This window comes from Balearica regulorum, chromosome 2 (assembly GCF_011004875.1).
Source record: "Balearica regulorum gibbericeps isolate bBalReg1 chromosome 2, bBalReg1.pri, whole genome shotgun sequence".
NCBI classification, from domain to species: Eukaryota; Metazoa; Chordata; class Aves; order Gruiformes; family Gruidae; genus Balearica; species Balearica regulorum.
The window spans coordinates 160636890-160657970 of record NC_046185.1 but is presented as its reverse complement, the minus strand read 5'-3'; the positions used below and the strand labels follow the sequence as shown (position 1 = coordinate 160657970).

The 21081-nt window shown below is 37.6% G+C and overlaps 1 protein-coding gene across 23 annotated transcripts in view; it reads right to left on the bottom strand.

Annotated features, from left to right (window-relative positions):
* KMT2C (lysine methyltransferase 2C) overlaps positions 1 to 21081 on the bottom strand; it is a 199020-nt gene that overhangs the window by 33171 nt on the left and 144768 nt on the right. For 17 of the 23 annotated variants that reach the window (XM_075746661.1, XM_075746669.1, XM_075746670.1 and 14 more), the window contains 13 exons: positions 20938 to 21066; positions 18966 to 19085; positions 16264 to 16394; positions 14453 to 14639; positions 8979 to 9083; positions 8580 to 8627; positions 7254 to 7391; positions 7046 to 7078; positions 6844 to 6963; positions 4615 to 4753; positions 4154 to 4368; positions 3963 to 4036; positions 418 to 600 (listed from right to left, as the gene is read on the bottom strand). In XM_075746661.1, the coding sequence (XP_075602776.1) occupies positions 418 to 600; positions 3963 to 4036; positions 4154 to 4368; positions 4615 to 4753; positions 6844 to 6963; positions 7046 to 7078; positions 7254 to 7391; positions 8580 to 8627; positions 8979 to 9083; positions 14453 to 14639; positions 16264 to 16394; positions 18966 to 19085; positions 20938 to 21066 (1622 nt within the window). The remainder of the gene's footprint in view (positions 1 to 417; positions 601 to 3962; positions 4037 to 4153; positions 4369 to 4614; positions 4754 to 6843; positions 6964 to 7045; positions 7079 to 7253; positions 7392 to 8579; positions 8628 to 8978; positions 9084 to 14452; positions 14640 to 16263; positions 16395 to 18965; positions 19086 to 20937; positions 21067 to 21081) is intronic. The other 6 variants (XM_075746663.1, XM_075746677.1, XM_075746682.1 and 3 more) reach the window with 2 other exon arrangements.

The following is a 21081-nucleotide window of genomic DNA, read 5'->3' as shown; positions in this document are numbered from 1 at the left end:
GCAGCACTGCTTTCCAACCTTATACTCTGAAGACGAAAGGTTACTGACAGATGCAGCACTGATGTGAGGAAAATGGGCTCCGAGAGACAACCAGCCCAATTTGAAGCAGTAGTCTGCAGGATAAGGTTACTGCAATATAGGGTATATAAAAACAAACTACAGCACTAGCTAGCCATGCAAAGAAAGAATAACCTATTTCCATAATAGCTAGGATTTAAGAGTCAAAGTTTTAAAGCAAAGTTTTCTAACATTTACAAGCAGCTTCTCTTCTGATAGCATCTATTTTCTTCCTACACAGAATGGCTGACTTTATACTCCTCTACAAAGAAAGATTAGAATTGATTTTATTACAACAGATTCCAACAATGCAATAAAAAGCTGAAAGAAAAATAACAAAACACCCTAAATGCAACACACCTGTCTGAATTTCCATTCCTGCTCATGTTCCGATTCCCTCTGTTTTAATGGATCTTTAAAGAGGTCGGAGTCGATGCGTGAGCTAGGATCAATGCTATCCTGTTGCTGCTGCCTTTTCATGGAGTCATTTGACATCTGTACTTTATTGATGCGCAAAGCAGCTCTATTATCTCTGGCTTTTTGCTGGGAAAAGATAAAAAAAAAAAAGTAGTTAGCCTTGTCTTCTTCTGCTAAGTGTGAACACTGCATCTGTTATTCCTACACATCTACAACCAAGTTACTTGTACAGCCTGTTTTAATCACATGCATGCTTGCGAAAACTAAATTATGCACTTGAAAAGGAATTCCAAACTGAAAATACTTCATCTCTATAGAAATTCTGTGTTTAACATACATGGAAAGAACTAAGGAGTTATTAGCAGTGGAGGTTTTTTAAGCATTAGGAGTCTCTGTTCAGGTATTGTGCTGTGCCATGGAAGCATGAATCCCACCAGTTTACCTTTCAAATCACATATCGATGTGGTGCGCAATCTGAAGACATGAGCACAGTAGATGATGTTTGGATCAATAAAGGCCACTAATGTGGAGAACTTCAATGACAAGAAAAATACAGTCTACTCCATTAAATAGCCTCTATAGATCTCAGTCTGCATTAAGTCAGCAGTATAAACATAGGATATGGGCTTATGGATCAGGAAAAATTGGATGGAACAACAGCAATTCCTCTTCAATGAGGCATTTTACAGCCATAGTGACACTTTAAAGCATCTAATAGAAGTTTCAAAGAGTCTGTTTTACCACCAATTTAGGATGTGATTTGTTTTCTGAATCAAATCCTTGCATCTTTTTCACAATTTTATTTGCAGTTGTCAAGTGGGGGTTGCCTAGCAGAAAAGGCTTAAATCCTTCCCCTCCAACAATGCAACAGTGACATGGATGAGAGCACCAGTGTCACAGCAGCAGAAAAATTAGTGTCATTTTCCCCTGTAAGCAATGGGATTGTGCATACTAAGGAAAGTAAAAAGTCTACAGTTAAAATTTACAAACACTACTGAACTTCATTTCTAAGGTAGCCTTTCCTCATCCCCACAGAGCGTCAGTCCCTCAGGAGAGGTACCACAGCAGCTTCTTGTATGCACAATGCCAGGAACACTAGGAACAACTGACTGGCAAGAGTACACAGCCTGTAACTTTCTGTGGGGAAAACACAGCTTCTTGCCATGTAAATACTCGCGTGTGCATGTGCACACACTTGCATGCACTCTCCTCCTGAACATGAAGGAAGTAAATTTGCAGCTGCTTTTTGAACATCCATCAGGAGAATAGGACTGCATTTGTTAAGAGCAAAGAGAAAGAACAATTGTGAAGTGATAAATGCCTGGATAAAAATCTACTCACGTCAGTGGATAGTATCTTATAAATACCACACAAAAGGAATCACCAAGATACAATATAGCATGGATGAAATGACATAGAGGTCCAATGGTGCTGAAGCTAGAGGCTCAAATAAAAAGCAGAATAATGATGATGCCTCAGTGACACAAAGAAGACAATAGAAAATTATTCTTTCAGGTGGAAAGGGGATCAGATAGATCAAGAACTCTGCTTCCCACATTCAGTTTGGGGTAATGATTTATTCCCTAAAAGCTGTCAGACAGATAAGGGTTTTTTTTTAATTTGGAGAGTAGGAGATGATGTTGGTACTGTTAACCTCTGAACCATCAACATACATGGGAACCAAATTTGCTTACCAATAGGACTGTATTAAAAAAATGCCAGTGCGGGGAGGCTAAGAGACTGGAAACAGAACCCTGCAAAACCCACAGAAATCTACAAAGCGAGAATGATCATCCAACCACTGTTGTGAGGAAGCAAATAAAAGATGAGAACCAGAAGAGAAGGGGGATGTAACAGGAAATTAAAGAAAACTACATTTGCTAACAATGGCTGGGAAGGTGAAAAAGAATGAAACTAATATAGCTTCTGAGATTTGGATGTGGACAGTCTTCAACAAGAGGTTTCAACAGAGCACAATGGTACCCTTTGAAGTTCTACAGAATGGAATCAATGACCACGTAACTCCAGAGCTTCTACAAATACATGTGTTCACTTGACTCAGATGTGAAGAAGGTGAATGCTTTTGGAGACAAATGGAGTCCTTCATGCTCCCCACAACATGGAAGATATTAGAAGAGTTTCCACTGCAAAGCAATAGAAGAGAGCAAGTAATGAAGGGGAACAGTAAGACAAGGAGTAGCAGAAAATGAGGAAAGTAGGGCTGTGAGAACTGACACTTCTGGAACGGTCAGCTCAGCAGGAAAGACTTCAGCAACTCTAATGGGGCAAAAAAGAAAAGACTAGCGATAGAGGAAGCCGAAAGAGAGGTAGGTCACATAACGATGTGTTCCTGTCCTTCTGAAGGAACTAGTGAGACCCTGTGCAGAAAGAGACACGGCAAATTAGACCTGAGGCATGAATAAAAGGTAGCAAAGGGGAAGTGGGAACCACAAATGTTCTAGTCTCAGCTCATGTCTTTAGACTGCTCAATACTAATACAGTTTATTCCAAGACTGAAAAGCAAAGAATACAGGTAGAAGCATTCAGAGTTAGAAGTCAAATTACAAAGGCGTTCTTGGAGTAAGTGAACTTTGTTGAGGGATATTAGTTGTTTAATGTAAATAAGTAGGGTTTAATTAGAATCAATTACTTAGGAATATAATAGAGTGTGATTTGTGCTGTTTGCTTAGCTTTACTTAGCAAGAGTGGCTAGATTTGCTGAAGCGTTAGGCTGCAATAGAGGTATTTTTCTCAGTAATCTTTCTAGTAGTTTTCCTAATAGCTAGTCAGTACTGTGTTTTGTCTTTAAGTATGGGAAAGTATTTTGATATCACACTAATGTCTCAGTAGTGTTTTTCCAAGTCTGGGATTCCTCAGTTCTCTATGTTCCACCAGCAAGGGCAGGTGCACAAGGAGTGTAAACCAGAAGATAAGGAGGCTCCAACCTTCGGGGAAAACTGTGGAAACTGTAAGTCAACAAGATAAGAGCCTGGTTGCCTCGACAGAAGAAGAATCCAGTTAGATATTAGAAGACCTCAGACCAAAAAACACCATTGGACTGAAAGGCGCGCGGACAGTGTGTGAAGGGGTGGGTGTATGGGACCCAAGGGTATAATTGCCCTGGGATTTCTTTGCTCTGGGTCCCTCTCTTTGGAGGCACCCAGCCCGGGCTGATCCTGCTGCTGCATCTTTCAATTAAATTAATTATTTTATTAAAATCTGATGCCAGAGACTCTGCTGTGGGAAACCTAGGGTCGAGTCTGAAGAAGGAGGATGTGTGCCCAAGAATAAGTGCGCGTGTATATGTGTGAGTGCGCGCCACCATAAATGGTGTGTGACTGTTCGGGCAGCAGCTACTCCTTCAACAAACTTTCACTAACCCTAGAACTTAATTTATTTTTAAAAAAAAACAACCAACAAATGAAAGCCTTATAAATGAAACGTATGTCTGCTGGAAGTATGGGACTGCGGGTGGTAGTTATTCTTACCACATATGGAGCCCTCTCCTGCGAGCTTGCTTTCCTCCAAAGTTTAGCAATCTGCTTCACTCTTGTAGCCCAGTCTGCAACCAAAAAAATGTCTTAATGCGCAAGGCTTTGGTAAGGTTATTTTACATTCTTTCAAATCAAGATGCAAAAATTGCTACAAAATATTTAACTTTATTGAGTAAACCACTCACCTGGGAATTCTTCCTTTAGGTTAGGGAAGTTGATATTTGTATAGAGAACGGGTGCTACTGTTGCCATTTCACCCAAAGCTTCTTCTTTTTCCCACTTAAGAGTGCTTCTTTGAGCATTGGACATTGTATCGCCTTCACCTTCCAAAGGTGGAGCAGACGGTGCCCATGAGCTGTTTGGATCACTTACCATTGGATTGAATGCTGAATTCTTATCCCTGACAAATCAGAAAAGGGTTTTGTTTTATACATTGCTCTCAATATAAAAAAATCAAAACAATTAGCAAAGTGCTTATTCTGTTTGCTATTTCAGTAGTGAACAGGCTGCAAGAACATAGAAGTTTTTGTAGTGACCGTCAAGAATGAAGTAGTTAAATATTAATAATATCACAGTATTAATAACACCACCTCTCAAGTGATAAATGCTAAACAACAGGTATTTTTTATTTCCCATCTTGACTTACCTGGTATCAGTATATGGTTGCTGTGTAATGGGAGAGAAAGTGCCCAATCCACCTCCTGCAGTCAAAGCTGTATGAGGAAGATGAGGGTTAGGGCCAATCAGACCATTCATAAGAGGCACTCTTGGAAACGCATTCTCTCCTGAAAAGAAGAAATTTAAATTACAGTTTTAAAGGGTGACTACTTTTAAGGTAGAGGTGGAAATTTTCAGTGACAAAGTGATGTCTTATCTAATGAAAAACTAATTGCTTAAAAAATTGTAGTGACCTTACATTTTTGGAAAAGATTTTAAACTGATTTACATTGCTTCTTAAGGGATTCTTTTATACTCTATCACATTCCTGCACAGATTTTTTTTTTCTTGTCTGAAAAATCAGGTTTTTAAAAATGGATTTCCAAAACTTTTGCAGTAGCCCGCACTATGATACTGCACTTTGTATTGAGGGATATTCTTAAAGGCTAATGGTCTGTCATATTTGTTATACACAGATCCAAGCAGCAGGCATGGAGAAGGTTGTTTTCAGTCCTTGCAGAATTAGAATTAGACACCTGAATTAAACACCTCCTCTTCTGAGACTTCTGAGCAGTGTACCAAAGTAAGCCTCATTATCTACTAACTTGCTAATTTGTAACCAATGAAACAGATAAATGTAGTCAAATGAGCATCAGCATTTTCTAATTACATGTCCAGCCTAGCAGCACGAAGGCAGAAAATTTTATTTATTTGATTACAATATTAGGCAAATGTGGCACAGGCAGATTCAGTCCAGCAGATGGTCTTTGCAGATGTTTCTACATAGAATTAACACTGGCCTTTGAATCCCGGTCACTTAAATGTGATTATAACTGTTGTCCCGGTATTATCTTAAAAGCATAGAAGTAGCTCAGGAGCTACATGCATCTCTAAGATGACAGTGTATCATTGTCTCAGGCTTTAGGAGACTGTCTTCTGGTCCATAGGTTATACACGCTATGCAGAAAGTATTGTTTGGATGAAAGTAACCCAAAATTTAAGAGAATGTGCTTTATTATAGCTGCTAAATAGACAATATACAGTAACTGTGAAGACCTGGCAAACAAACAGGACGGAGACTCAGGCCTCTGGTTTGCACTGTAGGATCACATGTCTTTACGAGAAGACAGCATTAATTTTATTTGAAATTGCTGAAACTTGATGCAAGCTTCCCCCTTACTGAAGCATTTATCTCACAGAAACATGTGGATCATTATACCGTAACTGAACCAAATTATAAATCCAAAACTTTGTAATTGTGGCGGTTCCCACAGGGAGAAGTTAAACAGCCTTACAGAGCTCAAATGCTGAAGTTATCTCCAAGTACTTAAGTAACTGGGAAACAGGCAATGATATCTATATTATCTTTTACTTTAAATCACCTCATTATTTGCTTTAAACTCTCTCCTTTTTAAGACTTTTTGAAGTCTTTCCTTGTAATGGAAATTCATCCAACTAGGAAACTAATCTTTTTTTTTTCTTATGATTCACTGGTGAAATCAATTTGCATACTACTTTTTGTAGTACCATTATAACAGAATAGGCACTCTTTACATGAGCTCAAGGAAAATCCACCAGAAGTGATGTCTGATGAGAAAAGACTGCATATAATTATGCTCATACATACTGGGAGGGGGGAAGCTCTACTGGTAAAATAAATAAAATAAAAAAATAAAATCAATCTGTACCTTGCTTTCAATGAAGGCAGGAATATGCTGTATCAGCTCAGGATAATTTTAGTAGTAACAAATAAATTATAATCTCCCAGATACACTTCAAAATTACTTCGCCTTCTGTCTATTATTTGGATAGAACTACTTAACATGTTAAACCAAATTCTTAAAGGAAATTAAGACTCAGTAAATCACTTGTATACAGACACTTTTCTTACCCTTGAGGAGGTACTCAAAAGTAATTAAAGAGTGAAGTCAGAAGAGAACACAGGCTTTCTCACAGACAAATTTCAAAAATTTCAAGTGTCAGCTAAAATAAAAGCTCCAATATGTCAGAAAAATCTAAATTAACTGTCCCTTTCTATTAGCAATATTTACATGCATGTTCATCATATATCCTCTTCAGAATAGTTTTAGAATATTTCATAAATTAACAATGGCAGCTTCCACAAATAGCAGAAAGTAAGGTGTCTCCTACTGTCACACCAGTATTTAAGAGTTCCCCTGACCAGGCTGCTGTTTTGAAAAGTGACAAAGGAACATACCTTGACTGTGCAAAGACATAAGTTGTGGTGGAGGTGGAGGCTGTGGTAAAGGAGCTGGCTGCGTGGTTGCTGGACTTAATACAGCTGTGAACAGATCTTCAACATCCTTTCCTCCTAGCTCTACAAAAATACTGTGCATGAGTTGGCTGGCATTATTTATAAACTATATTTTATAAAAGACAACAAAGATTAGAGCACGTACCTGGGATTTTGTATAATTTGCCAAGAATAGCACCTGGACAAAGTAAAGACAACACAGAATGAGTAATCATCAAAAGATGCAATAAAATTTATTCTGCAACCAAGTCCAAATAGGTATGTTACAATAGATAGATAGCCATTTGAGAACAAAAGAGAAGATTTCTGCTGAAGTTTTCCAGAAGACCAAGATCAAGGACAAAAAAAATTACCATCTGTGACCATTTTGTCTAGTTCTGGACTCAGGATTCCATCCAACTGTTCTTCACTCAACGGCCGTGAACTCTGGTTGACATTCGGCTGAGGCAGAGAAGAGGGATCATCAGAGATGGGACCAATATCCAATCCAGCTGAAGGAAGAAAGAATACTAAGTTAGACATAAATAATAAAAGTTATTGGTACAGAATAAAGAGCATAAAACTTTTTTTTTTCCCCCTAGAGCTAAGCTACCACCTAAACCAAGACTTGCTATGATTTGAAAGGTAAGGCAAGGTAAGACGTTTATTAAAAAAGTAAACAAAGCCACCCACTCTTTACCTCCAGTTTACAGTATTGGTTGAGGAATGTTAATTGACTAGAATGCAACTGAAAGAATTGGAAATTTTTGTTGAAATAAGACTACTGAGTTTAGGTACAGCATGTTTTTGAGTGTATAGTTTTCAGTATATAGGTTTCACTACAACTATTTTTCACATTTTAAAAACAATCACACCAGTAGTCCGTATGGTTTATCTTCATGTACCTTAAGGTTCACCCCAAATGTTCTTATATTACATTAAACATCTACTGAAGTGCTGGTAAAGTGTAGTCAATATCAAACAAGTTACAGCAGTTTCTGTTTCAAAAACAACTACTGAATAGTTTGGGTTACATCAGACAAAGTGATTTGTTGGTACTGAGAAAACGCAACTTACTACATAAATTTCCTAACATCCTTTACAAGTCAACAAATCTATCAAAGGAGAGAGATCTTTAAAAGAAACCAAAACACTACACACTTCAGTGTTTAAAGTATATTTCTGTAATAGATACCAAATAAAAACAAATTTAAAATAATGAAACATGCCGTTCTACTTATTGTTGACCTGTGTTTTACATAAAGTGATGAATCATCATCCAGTGGAAACAAAAATATTGATGCCAACCTCTTTATTCATGCTTTAATATATTCACATTGTTAAAATGCTTTTAATTTACAAAAGATACCACTATGATAAAAACTACACACTACTACTAGAAGTAATATTAAAATTAACAGTGACAGCAAGAAAATGCATGGTTTTGTATCATGAAACACAAAAACTCAGGAAGATTTTTAAAAGCTGTAAGCAAAACTTTAGGCAGTACTCTTAAATGCAGAGGGCAGAGTTTACAGGTCGTGTTAGACTCAAACACAACAGAAAGAGTGAAAAATGGAAGTATGAATTAGTGACACAGTAAAGGAATACTAGCTTCTACACATGCAGTTCTTTCAGCTAAAACCACTAGGAAAGATGACTACTTCTAACCATGGATCATCCATTGTTTAGTTTCTTACCAAATGGGGAGGGTGAGTTCTCAACCTGGAAAGTGCATAAATCAAGACCTACAGGACCCAAACCAGATAAAATGGATGATTATAACACGAAACAAAAAAAAGTAAAGAAAAAGCTGCATGCTGAAAAAAGCTACGCAGGTATGACAGACAACGGCAGCTACATTTTATTCTCTCTTAAGCAGCAAAGCAAAGAGCCAAGTAAAACAAAATGTTGAAAAGGTTGGGGATTTTTTTTTGGTAGAAGACAACAAAATCATCTCAAACCAAGGTATTCTTAAGATATGAAAACTGTATCTGAAATCACCTAGACCATCACCTATAGATATAACACAACAAAGACATCTATAATAGAGAGAAAAAAGAAAACAAATACCAGAGAGACCTTATAAACATACATACCTGAATGATCTCCAGACTTTACCAAATCATCAGAAAGTATTCCAAGTATATCATCATCAGTATTTAAGACCTCAGAAAGATCAGCTAAAGGATCGTCGGTGCTACCTGTAGAAGATGAAATAAATAAAATCAACCAGTCGTGGCATTTATACATGACTGGTGGTGTACTATAGCTTGAGCTATAAACTCCCAACACAGATTTACCAGGCTATAAGGGCCTTCTGTAGTGTGTTAAGTACTCCAAATCACTCTGGGGTGAGAGACTAGGCTGACTGGTCCTCCCCCCCAGCCAGTACTGCAGCCATCATCACATGCTTACATTTAGTATTTTCTCCAACAGACTGAAAGTGATAATGTAATCAGTCATGTGGAAGAAAGACTGGATGATTTTAGGGGAAAAAAACACCTCAAGATCTAGTGAGAACTTGCAGCCTCTAAGACGCAAAGGCCTATGAATTTAAAAGTCAACAAATAGGTTTTATAAAGGACACAGCTCACAGCAAATCAACAAGGAATATTAAAAAAAAAAGAAGTGAGAAAGTCATCAGTTACTTTTACCACCGCTACCTTTCTTAAGACTACAGAGCAACCAGTTACTACACCCTGATAGGGAAGTATAATGTAAGAGTAAGAAGCAGTAGAAAGTAAATAGAAATTGGAAATGCTACTTTTAAGATCAAAAGGAATACTGAAGAAGTGAGAACAGCCAGATCGAAATGTCAGGTTTGTTGTCTAGGAAGAACTGGCCTGGGCCTAGCAATAAATTATTTAATATTAAATAATAAATTCTGGATATGATTATCTTCATGACATCCAATTCATTAGAGAGAAATTACTCCAAATGGCCCATCTGGTTTTATTAACTAGTTTTTTAGGACTATTACAGATGTGCAACACTTGAAGAAAATTATTTGACAAATAAATAAAAATTGAGAAAAATATTTTTCAGGAAAATTGCAGACTATCACGACTACACGAGCAATCATTGCAAGACCAATGAATCGTGAAGAGATGGTAAAATATACAAATCACATACAACTAAAGAGAGAAAAGGGACTAATACAAATCATACAATGTACAATGTGGAAGACAAATACGGGGCAGTTGAAAAGGGACCAGAAAGTCAAAGAGCAAACATATTTCATAGATATATGGGTTATCTTTCCCACTGTTACAACCCAACTGCCCCAGGAAGGTATGCCTAGCTTAATCTAGAGGCCCAGTGCCAAGGATTTACTTATATCATGAGGCTACTTTCCAAGCTGCTGAATTCTAGTCATTTAAATGTTCCTTCTGCTGTTTCTCAGACAATCCTTTCCCCTTCTACCATTACTGAAAGTCAAAATGAAAATGACTTTTCTTCACTTTACTATTTTCATTCTTTGTATTTATCCTTTGTAATGCAGACAAGATGATACCATCCTAATTAAATCATGTTTTATGTTTGCCAATCAACTAGTGGATCGATGTGCCAGTGCAGACCAGTCTGCTTACACGTACGTAAAGAATACAGCTCCTATTGGTATCAGAAGTATTAAAAAGCACCTCAAAACCGCATCGCTCTGTGGGTATAGTTATTTTGTGTACCTGATAAAAAGCACTATGAAATGTAAGGGTTTAAACAGTACCTAGTTGGTGGGGATTGGGTGGTTTGATTGGTTTGGGCTTATTTTTGGGGTTTTGAGATACTTGTTTTTCCTTCTGACAATTTGGTCTAATTATGCAAGTCACTAACTAATATCAGCCACCGCAAGGTGATGTTAACAACTTCAGCAGGCTGGTAGGCAAGGGATTAACTGTAGCTGTTCTTCAACTTTCACTGAATTCCTACTTGAAGACAGGCACCTTATCAGGGAGAAAAAAGCCCTTATGAAGGAAGCACCAAGACTGTATTAGCAGCCTTTAATTCTTCTGTAGTATTTTATGTTATGGTGGGTTTCTCCACAACCCTTAGTAATGTTCTTGGGAACAGCCCCTAAAAGGTCAACTTCTACTTTGAATATAAATATATGGAATAAGTAGCTAGAAACAGCTCAGATGGAAAGATATAACTGAAGAGTTTACCACCCATAGCTACAAACTGGCCATGAATAAATTCAGGCTTCAAATTAGAGCACTCCTAACTATTAAGGCAATCAGATTCTGTAATGGCCTTCTGATGAGATTAGTAGGTTGGACAAAAGCTACCTGCTTTCAAAATGGAGCTTGTTAAGTCTATAAAAAGGCTGAGTGTTACTGATAGCAGAGGGCTAGACTCTATGATCCATAAGTCTCATGTAAGACATCTAATCTAAAGCATATTTTTACATTTTTCTTCTATTTTTTTTCCTCATTTTAATTCCATGTGTGCTAAATATTATCTTGGAAACAACTAAATCACTTTAGTCAGCTGCTTCAGATCAGAATCAATAGCTGGTTGACATCTGCTGCCAAACAAATAGCTCAATACTGCTCATTAATTTGACTTTTTCAGAATGGAGATGAAAACTAAGACAAAGCAAAAAGGAAAATAATTTACTTGCAATGCTGGATCTCTAAGAGAGCACAGTTCTGCTGCTATCTTGTGATCCCGATTCCTCCAATGCATTTACTTTTATTTATTTATGAAGTTCTAAAAGAATAAAAATGCCTCTCCCAAGACTGCAACAACATATCTAGTTATAAAATGTCCCAGCAGCGTTTCAGTCAGTTGCGCAGAGATTCAGATGACTCCTCTCCTTTTGTCTAGGAAGAATTTCTTTAGCATTCTCAGGAGACCCTACTTAAACAGATGACTTTTTCAGCATTCCTAGAAAAAATAGACTGAATTTAAGTTATTTCAAACTAAAGGAAAGCTCACATTGCCAGAGCCTTCACAGAACACACCTTGCCAGGAGGCCTCTATTTTGTCAGACACACCCAGGTCAAGAAACTCAAGAGAGATGCTGACAGTCCTCACACCACTCAGGGTGCAAGAGATCCCAGTCACCACCTTCAGCTTCACCATGCCATGAAACAAGCAGGGAGAGCCTGAAAATCCGGTGCTCTGTGTTCCCAGTGAGCAACTCTTCGCACTCTGCTGTCTTGGACGCGATTATAAGGGTTGGTCCCATACAGAATACACTGCGTAGAGTGCCACATGTTATAAAATCTCAGGAAAAGTGAGTCTTGTAACTGAAAACAAAACTGCAATCTCTTTGCCAGACAGAAATCAGGACTGGGAGCCTAAAGCTCACTTCAGCCACAGTTACTGGAAACTAATAGTAAACAAAGGACTCCAAAAACCCTCTTCTGGCCAGCTCAGCCAATCCCCATCTCTACTGCAATCTTGGCTGGCAAAAGCTTCAGCTACCCTTAACCAAGCTGTAAGAATCAACAGTCACAGAATGCGTCATTGAAACGCACCGTCAGTTCAGGAGCAGACTGAACACATCGCTGTTCGACTCCCTAGCAGCCCTATGCACACGATGAAAAGCAAAGCAGATAGTACTGGAATTAAACAAGTGGAGTTGCCAAGAGAAGAACATCTTCCTTGTGGAAAAGACCTATCCAGTTAAGCAAGGACTCTCACAGGAGTCAGCAACCCTTGGGAGAAATAGCACTGTAGGAAAATAACACAGCTGGCAACAATATGGTCCAACAGGCTCCCAGTGCAGTGAATAAAGCAGTTCATGTTGTTCCTGCTCCAAAGGCAGATCCATATCAAAACAAGGAAAATATCACAAGTGCTCTCCGACACTGTTCTCACCTGCAGCTCCTCTGCAATACCAACCGGAAGGGAAGATGGGCCTATTGCTAGCTCAGCCGTTAGCCAAATTACCAGGGTCTCTGCCACTCAAAATGAACCATGTGAATGCTATTGTGGAAATAAGTGTCTCCCCCCAAAAGTCACAGTGAAAGAGTTAAGAAAAATTGCACTGGAACTGATCAATACTGGCAGATGACTTCACCCAGTGGCGCTCCAACTACAACAAACAGCTCTGTCTGGACACAATTTTGGCTGGAAATCTTAACAGTTGAGAGACAATTGTTGAGAATGTTCCTATGGCCAGAAAGCACTGTCCTTTGAGTCTCTCGCATATAAAATGGGAAACACAGAAGGTTATCCACTAAAACCGTTGCTAGTGATTTATTTACTAATAGCCACCTCGTTATGATTTATTTTTCAATAAAAATAAGAGGAAATGACGAAGTTTTACAACTTGGCTTATTCATAAAGAACAGGTTTTTAAAAAAATTCCTTTCAAACTTTGGAAAAATAGAACATTAAATTAACATCAAGCTCATGAATTTCTAAAACCTGATACTACCATAATAAATGAACATGAATGACTTTAATCCTGCAGCTGGATAGGCCAGCAAAGACTTCTGAATCTGTAGTTCTTTGGCTTCAGAAGAATGCTAGGTGGAAAAAAGTCTACGTGAGCTTATTTTCTTGTAGCGTTAGAACTAGTGAAATACAGACCTTGAAACACTCCATTCGCAGCAGTCTCCCCTTCAGGGGAAGTTAACTTCTGCATTCTCTATTACTCACAACTTCAACTGTGTAACAATCAACATTTAATTGTAATGTAGCCTTTTGCTTTTCAGTTAGCAGATTTTCACCAAGTAAGAATCACAAATAAGCGACCTCTCTTCAAATGACTCTCTGGACATGGGAAACTATATCAATGTGTGTAAGCATTTTTAGATGGAAAAATTAGTGAGGGCGAGCTGAAATACAAGCCACAAATTAAGTAATATACTTAAGAAATAGTAAGTTTAAAAATACAGAATGGTAAGACACCTGTAGCTAACAGCACGTACTACAAGACACAGAGAAAAAAATAATTTGGAGGGGACAGTAAGGTTTTCAATTTTAATTGCTCCTTTGTGTGAAGCTGCCCTTTCAGCAGCACTTCACAACCCTCTGGCTAATTTGCAAAACTCTCAGCAGTATCTTCAGTAAGGTTTTGCAATAGTAAAAGCAAAAGATTGCCTAGGGGCTACAAACTGTACCCGCAAAGGGCACTCATGTTCAGAAAGAACACGGTGAACCAAAAATTCCAAGGAGACTGGCAAACTAATATAATCTAAAACATTAAAGAAAATCAAAGTTGGATGATATTCATGCAACTAAATTCATTAGACTACTAAAAATATCTTCAAATTAGATTATTTTTGTCGTCTTCTAGAATGGATCTGTATGGTTATTCTTACACAGAATTAATTTTCATGGATTTTATAGACATGGATGTTATAGTCAAGTAGTTTCAGATTTGCATCAAGTCCCAACTGTTGTGCCATCCACTGCTCTCTCTGAAAAAGCTGAAGCCCTGGAGCCGAGTATCGCTGATTATCAATGTCACTTAACCTCACAAGGACAGTTAATATACAGAATGTTGAAAAATACATCAGATGAACGTTGTGAGAAAAGTGGAAAAGAGAGTGGAAAAGCCCCAGTTGCAACAACAAAATCAAACTATGGAATTATCACTAACTTTAGTTTTGTATACCTTGAGGTCCCAGTTTTGCCTGAGCTGGCACGGAGGTTGAGCTAAGAAGGGGGTCAGATGAAGGATCCAGGAAATTGGTGGTCAGATTTGTTTTACATGAGAGTGGAAGCGATTCTTCAGGTAAATTATCTAGGCTCATCTTGTTTTGTCTACTGGTATCTAGTAGATCTTTCCCAAAGAAAGCTTCCTGCAACGAAGACAAAATGATTCAATGTAGGAAGAACACTGTACTGAAAAAGTTGGGTAAACAGCAAAGTTAAAATTAAAAGCCAATGATTACTAGAAATATAAAAATACAGTCTTAGTCTCACATGCCTTCTGCTATGACAGTATGTCTTCCAGGCTAAGAGGCGTGGATACGATGGATACAACTTACCGGTGGCAGGTACATTATTAATATCTTATGATTAAATTCCCACCTTAAATTACATAGAAAACCTATAGTCTTATGTATATGTGGCACAGACAGCGTACCAATACAGTATTGTTATATATGACAAGATTTTCAGTATTGAAAATAATTCTCCTCACACAAAAAGGACAGCTAAGGGGAATGCTACTGAGCGACTTGATCAAGGCCACACAAGAAGTTTATGAAAACCATACAAGCACACTGTGATCCAAATTCTAGAATGACCACACACTGCGTTTCAGTTAGCACGAAATCATCCTAACGTCAAATTGCAGTTACAATTACATTAGTACCTTTTAAAATATTATATAACAGCTACCACTCACCTAAGCCTGAGTACTCAGTAATTTGACAACAACCTATCAAATTTTCAAGCCAATTTTTATTCATTATGTAACAACTTCTCCTGTTTTCGTGTAGTCTTTAAGATCTTCATTGAGGATACAGCTGCTAAAAATAAAGCTACAGATAGATTTTTCAGTATCACTTATTCCTACAGGAACAAGAAAAAGAAGCTAAGAATTGTTCTATGTTTTGCAAAAGAAAACTGTGCATTAAGAAAAAAAATATTTCTTCTTCTTAATCCAAAGGAAATGTTGCTTAAGTATTTTCTTTCCAACTCACTTCCCCACTTACGAAATACAAATTATTTTCAGACAGAGGTTGTTCTGCCTCTCTGTCAATTCTTTGCTTTCAATCCCAATCTAGTCTATGCCATGAAGTTTGGTGAACATCCACAAGATAATACAGTTTTCATGAAAAAGGTGGCTGAAAAGAAGAGCGAGCCAAATAATGTTCTTGGTGAGAGATATATATAAACCAGGCAGTTTATAAACTGGTTGAAGGTAGGTAAGTTGCTCAATCACCATGAATATCCTGGTTATTATCCACAACTGCTACCTCTTACCTGTTAGGGACATCACGGAATTAATGGGGGGGAAAAAGCAGAGATTATTGTGGTAGGGAGATGCAGGGCATATAAAACCACCAAACTGCAGCCAAACTAGTTTCCCCTATCAAATCATATTTTATAATCTTCTGAAAAGAAAAATTTTAGTATCTTGAGGAAACGGCATGAGCAGGCTAAGACATCCTACAGAGCTGAATGCTGAAAATGTCATGTGTCAGTTTAGAGACAAAAGAAAGGTGGCTTTCCCTTCCACCTCCTCTCTCAGAACAAGCAGAGATCTATACATTGAGAAGTAACACCAGAGGACTGGAGATTTAACATAATATACAGCTTTCTGTCCAAAATTATGAACATTCTTTATAGAAATTCCATTCCATTTGAATGATAAATTGGGAATCGGAAAAGAAATATTAAATGAACTATGAATCAACACACCTAAAGATCAGGTTTTTAAATGGAATTACACAAGACGTTTACCAATAGCTTTACCTGCAAGTAGGCAGGAAAGGTTTCTTCAAGTTTATTTTTCTTTTTTCTGTAACGCTTTTTTATTTTCTCAGTACTTTCAGAAGCTGGGGTAGACTCCTCAACTGGAGTGTCTGGCAGCTGTTCTGTCCAACCTAAAAAGTAACATTCAGGTGCAAATAAATCAAATACTCAGTATCTTGCTCTAAAGGTACAGTGGCAGCATACCTAACGTATCTTGCTACCTATCTGGGAGCGTGGGTTTATTGAATATGACCCTAGATGTATTCTGTATGTGGCCACCTGATCATCTGGGCTCTGCCCATGTCAACATATGTGATACTAGTCACGTTGCTACCTTGTTGTACCTCACTGGCTGAAGACAGACCTTTAACTTTCATATCTCTGAGCCACCTAAGAATTTGGTAATTTGAGAGAAATGATAGGTGTCATTCAACCAGATATTTGAAAGATAATTCCACTGAAGAAGTACCCCCAAAAACATAAATGTTAAGTTACACATTAATCACCTTTCATTTTATACACTATTTTTTCTCAAATTAAAAGTAAAAACCTTTTTTTTCCTAAATGAGAGAAAAGACTGTCACATAAATAACGAACAGGCTAGAAAAAGAAATCTATGAAGAAGCCCTTCAAGAAAAATTGCACATTTATTCAGCTATCATATTCCAAAGTGGCATGTTTTTTCTAATAAACACAAAAGCAGACAGTGCTCATCAATCATTCAGTATTTTATTTCAACAGACCAGGGAAAACACTGCAGGTAAAAGCAGAACTTTTTAAGTCCTGCTACTTCTGTCTTGCCAAAGCTAATTACGTGAAGTTAATGACCCTGGGAAGTTATTTAAAAGAGTATATTATTGTGACAGTAAAATCAGCTATGCTTTGTACTGTAGTGATCTCTCACACCACGTTCAGAGGACAGCAAGTAGCACGAGGCTCCCCAACACTGTGACCTCTGTATTGTTTGAGAGGGAGCTTTTGCAGGGAAAGGGGGTGGAACATGACACGACTAGCAAAAAACTTGGTAAGGCTGATGAGCACTGGCAGCCAAGATGCAGGCTCTCTGCAAGCTATGATGATTTAAGACATACAGAGATTTTCTGAGTTATTTTTTTCTTAACAAGCAATTGTGCCTCAGCAGACAAAAAGAAGCTCAACTTTAAACTGAAGAATACTTGTTTAAGAATACCACTTTTTAACAATATGCATTGTACTGTTACCCAGAATGAGGAATTAACTTAGCCTTTTTTTTTTTTTTTTTTTTTTTTTTTACTTAAAGGAGTAGATCCCTATAGAAATTAAAAACTTCAAAGCAACATTTCCAGCACTACCTGGAACAATGTACTATACTACACTGAAATAATATTTACAAAGCAGAAAAACATAGCTATAACACTAATATTAAAGAGAAAGCAAGCACTAAATCTGAATAGGAGACCTAGCTAGAATACTGGGTTGCACTCATAAAAGAAACATTTGTTGACTTCATAAAGTGGCTCTGCAAATACAAGTGAGGACAACATTTAACTATTAGCTTTTAACATTGCCTGGATGCTGTAGTAAAGATCCAGTCTCCACCACACTGTACAAATATATAGCAAGAGACCGATCTGGCTCTAGAAAGTTTAAATACACAATAGCTAAACAGACAGGAGAGAATAATAGGAGAGTCAAAGTCTTGTAACTGAGAGGCTATCAGCCAACCTTTAAAGCAGCTGCCTCCTTCTACTGACTTTACAGGAAACAGGCTCTGAACTAAACACATTCCACATCTCACCTTAATGATACCTCAGTATTTTCTAGATTAGCTAGTGTGAACAAATCCAGGTGGATGAAATAATTTAGTCTAATCACACACAGCAAGCAAGAAAACAAGGCCTGTTAACAAAATCTGAACTTCTTGTTAGGTGTCCAATCTACTAAGTACTACAGTGTCAAAAGCATTACAATGGCTTTGCTATGAGAAGAGAGACCAAATGGGGTAGGATTCTTCAACCCTGGAAAACACAACAACTGATGGAAGAATATGACACATGTCTAGAAAATCTTTCTGTATTACAAACTAATATGGAATGATTTTTTTAAAAATCCTCTTTCATAACATAAAAGGTGAAGGTAGCTTATGAAACTCTCAGATATCCAGTTTAAAATGAAAAGGAATTATTTCTTCATGCAACAACAGTATATCGTTGAATTCTCTAATATAGGATTTTCCAGAGCATAAAAAGATACATAAAAATATCAGACACATTTGTGGAACGTGGAACACTGGTGAATATTAAAAAAAGAACGGTCCAGAAGACACCTGTGGATCAGGACTACATCTGGAGGAAGGTTTATCAGAAAGAGGATTGCTCTAATGCTGCCTCATGTTTTACACTTTTTTTCTGTCTTCTACGGGTCAAGGCTAGGCTAAACAGAGCTCTGACACAACACGGCGGTCCTTAAAATCCTGACTATTTATCTCCCACAATAGCTGGCAATTCATTGTTTCAGTTTCTTTGTAAATCATGAGCTCTGTTGAAATTGTAAGTATGTAGGAATGTGTATTTTCAGTTGAATTAATAAAGCCATCACGACAAACACAAAAAAACCTTTTTCCTTTGTAGTACATCTCTGGAAAGAATTGTATGTTGATGAGTTGTGTTATTTTTATTGCATTAAGCATGAACAAAAACCTTAAAAACAGTTTCTGCACTTACCTTCATCTCTGCCAGGCAACTGCTCAGAAACAGATCCAGAAGAATCTTTCCTGGAGAGAGATCTTTTAGTCTTCCCCTGCCCCGTACGACTTCTCTGACGTACCATAAATCCACCAATACCTAACAAGGAAGCAAAAGTTCAATATATTGATTAAAACTATCTTTCATAGTAAGAATAAGAGCCAAAATTATTCTGCAGATAAAGGGGATTACTGCATCTGTAGAGGTCTAAGAATGAATCTGAGATACCTGTGGAGTTTACATTCAGAGTTTTACAAAACGTTTCTGAATTTTAATGTCTCGGTGGGTATATATGTAATTATCAAAAAGGATCAGAATTTTAGGACTGTAAAACATCCACAAGAAGTTGAAATTACCAAATCTGACAACTTTTAGATGTTGGTTTTCCCCTCCCCTTGGCAAGCTGATGAATTGCTAGAATTAGAAGTCCATCTACCAAATGAAATCTATTAAAGAACCTTAAAGGATTATAAAAAAACCTCTACAAAATTGTAGAGAGCTCACCACTATAAATCATGGTGCTAGAGAAGGATGTATCACAAAATAAAAAGATAATTAATCAACATCATACTGTCTGAAACTCCAGAATCCTTCACTAGAGATTGACTGCAGTGCTTTACAGGTGGTGTGTACGTATGTGCATGCATCAGATTCAGGTTTGTCTCATTTTTCGGGGAAATTGTTGGCTGCAGGAAACTAACAGATGGCTGCTCAACTCATGATCCAGCACCACTCTGAGCAAATGAAACTCTCTTGAGGACCCAGCAGTGGAAATAAAAGGCTTACTGAGGTACTTGTAGAGAAGAAGGAAATCTCTGTTACGTGGCTTTGTACCACCATCTCCACAGGGTGGGCCATGATGGAAGGCAATGAATTCATGGGCATGACCTGCTTAGACAAGGCTCTTACTCAGCAGTGTGGGAAATGACATGGGGAGAGTGAAAGGTGGTAGAGATATGTTTAGCTACTGAGAGAGAAGCAAGAGAAACTGGACCATGTTGTAACTCCGGCTTTCCTTTTTCCTTCACTGTATTCCTTGCCTGCACCTCCTCAATCATTTCATTGCCTCTGTTCTCCTCCCCTTCTATCTTCACAATCAGAGGATATGGCCCGTTACAGCAAGCAGGATGGGTGTGACTGGCAAAAAAAGTATGTGTGACTGCAAAGACCACATAGCCTCTCCATTAAGGAGCAGGAGGCTGCATAATGAAACACAAAACCAACTCATAACACAGATTCTGAGACATACCAAGGTATGGGATACGAGGGCTCTTCAAAAAGCCAGGTGGTATCTAAGCATTGGTTATTATCTTGGGGTGAGTTTTAGCCCTAATGAATCAGAGCTACTTCCTACATAGTCACTTAGGTACCTCTAGATTTTTTCTGTCTGGAGACAGCTCAAGCGTTTCTGCATCCAGGACACACAGCTAATCCACAGTCAAGATGATTAAGAGTCGACTGCACTAATAAATTAAAATAAATGAATTCATCCAATAACTGAATTCATTAAAATTCACTGCCAGAAGTCATCTCCAAATATTTAGTAAATTACTTTTATCAAGTATTTCAGAAATTAAGATATCTGCAAAAAGTTCTCTGAAGTTGCCAGATACATATACATACAGGCAGACATCAATTATATAAATACAGCACATTTTCCTATCAAGTTAAGAATCAATACAAGGTATAGATCTGAACTACTAACCAATAATTGACAGCATAATAAGAACAGGCATACTACTGAGCAGCAACCTTCGGAAATGTATTTTGATAAAACAATTAAAAATTACTTTGAACAGAATAGGAGAGAAAAAAAAAATCTAAAATCAACAGTTAGCAATAGAAGACTTCAGAATTCCATACTATTTCCTAATTATTTTTTTTAATTATACATTAAAAAAGCATTAAAACAAATAAGGGACATACAATCATATACATTATTGCTTCCTACCAGGTCTATATGGTTTTCGCTTCCTTTTTTTAATCCCGTCAGCTCCTTCTGCCACTTTGGTATCGTCATCCACAGCTTCCCGTTCTGGGCTGGAATCTGATTTTCCGTCACAATCCATAAGATCACCTTCTGCAGAAAAGAGGC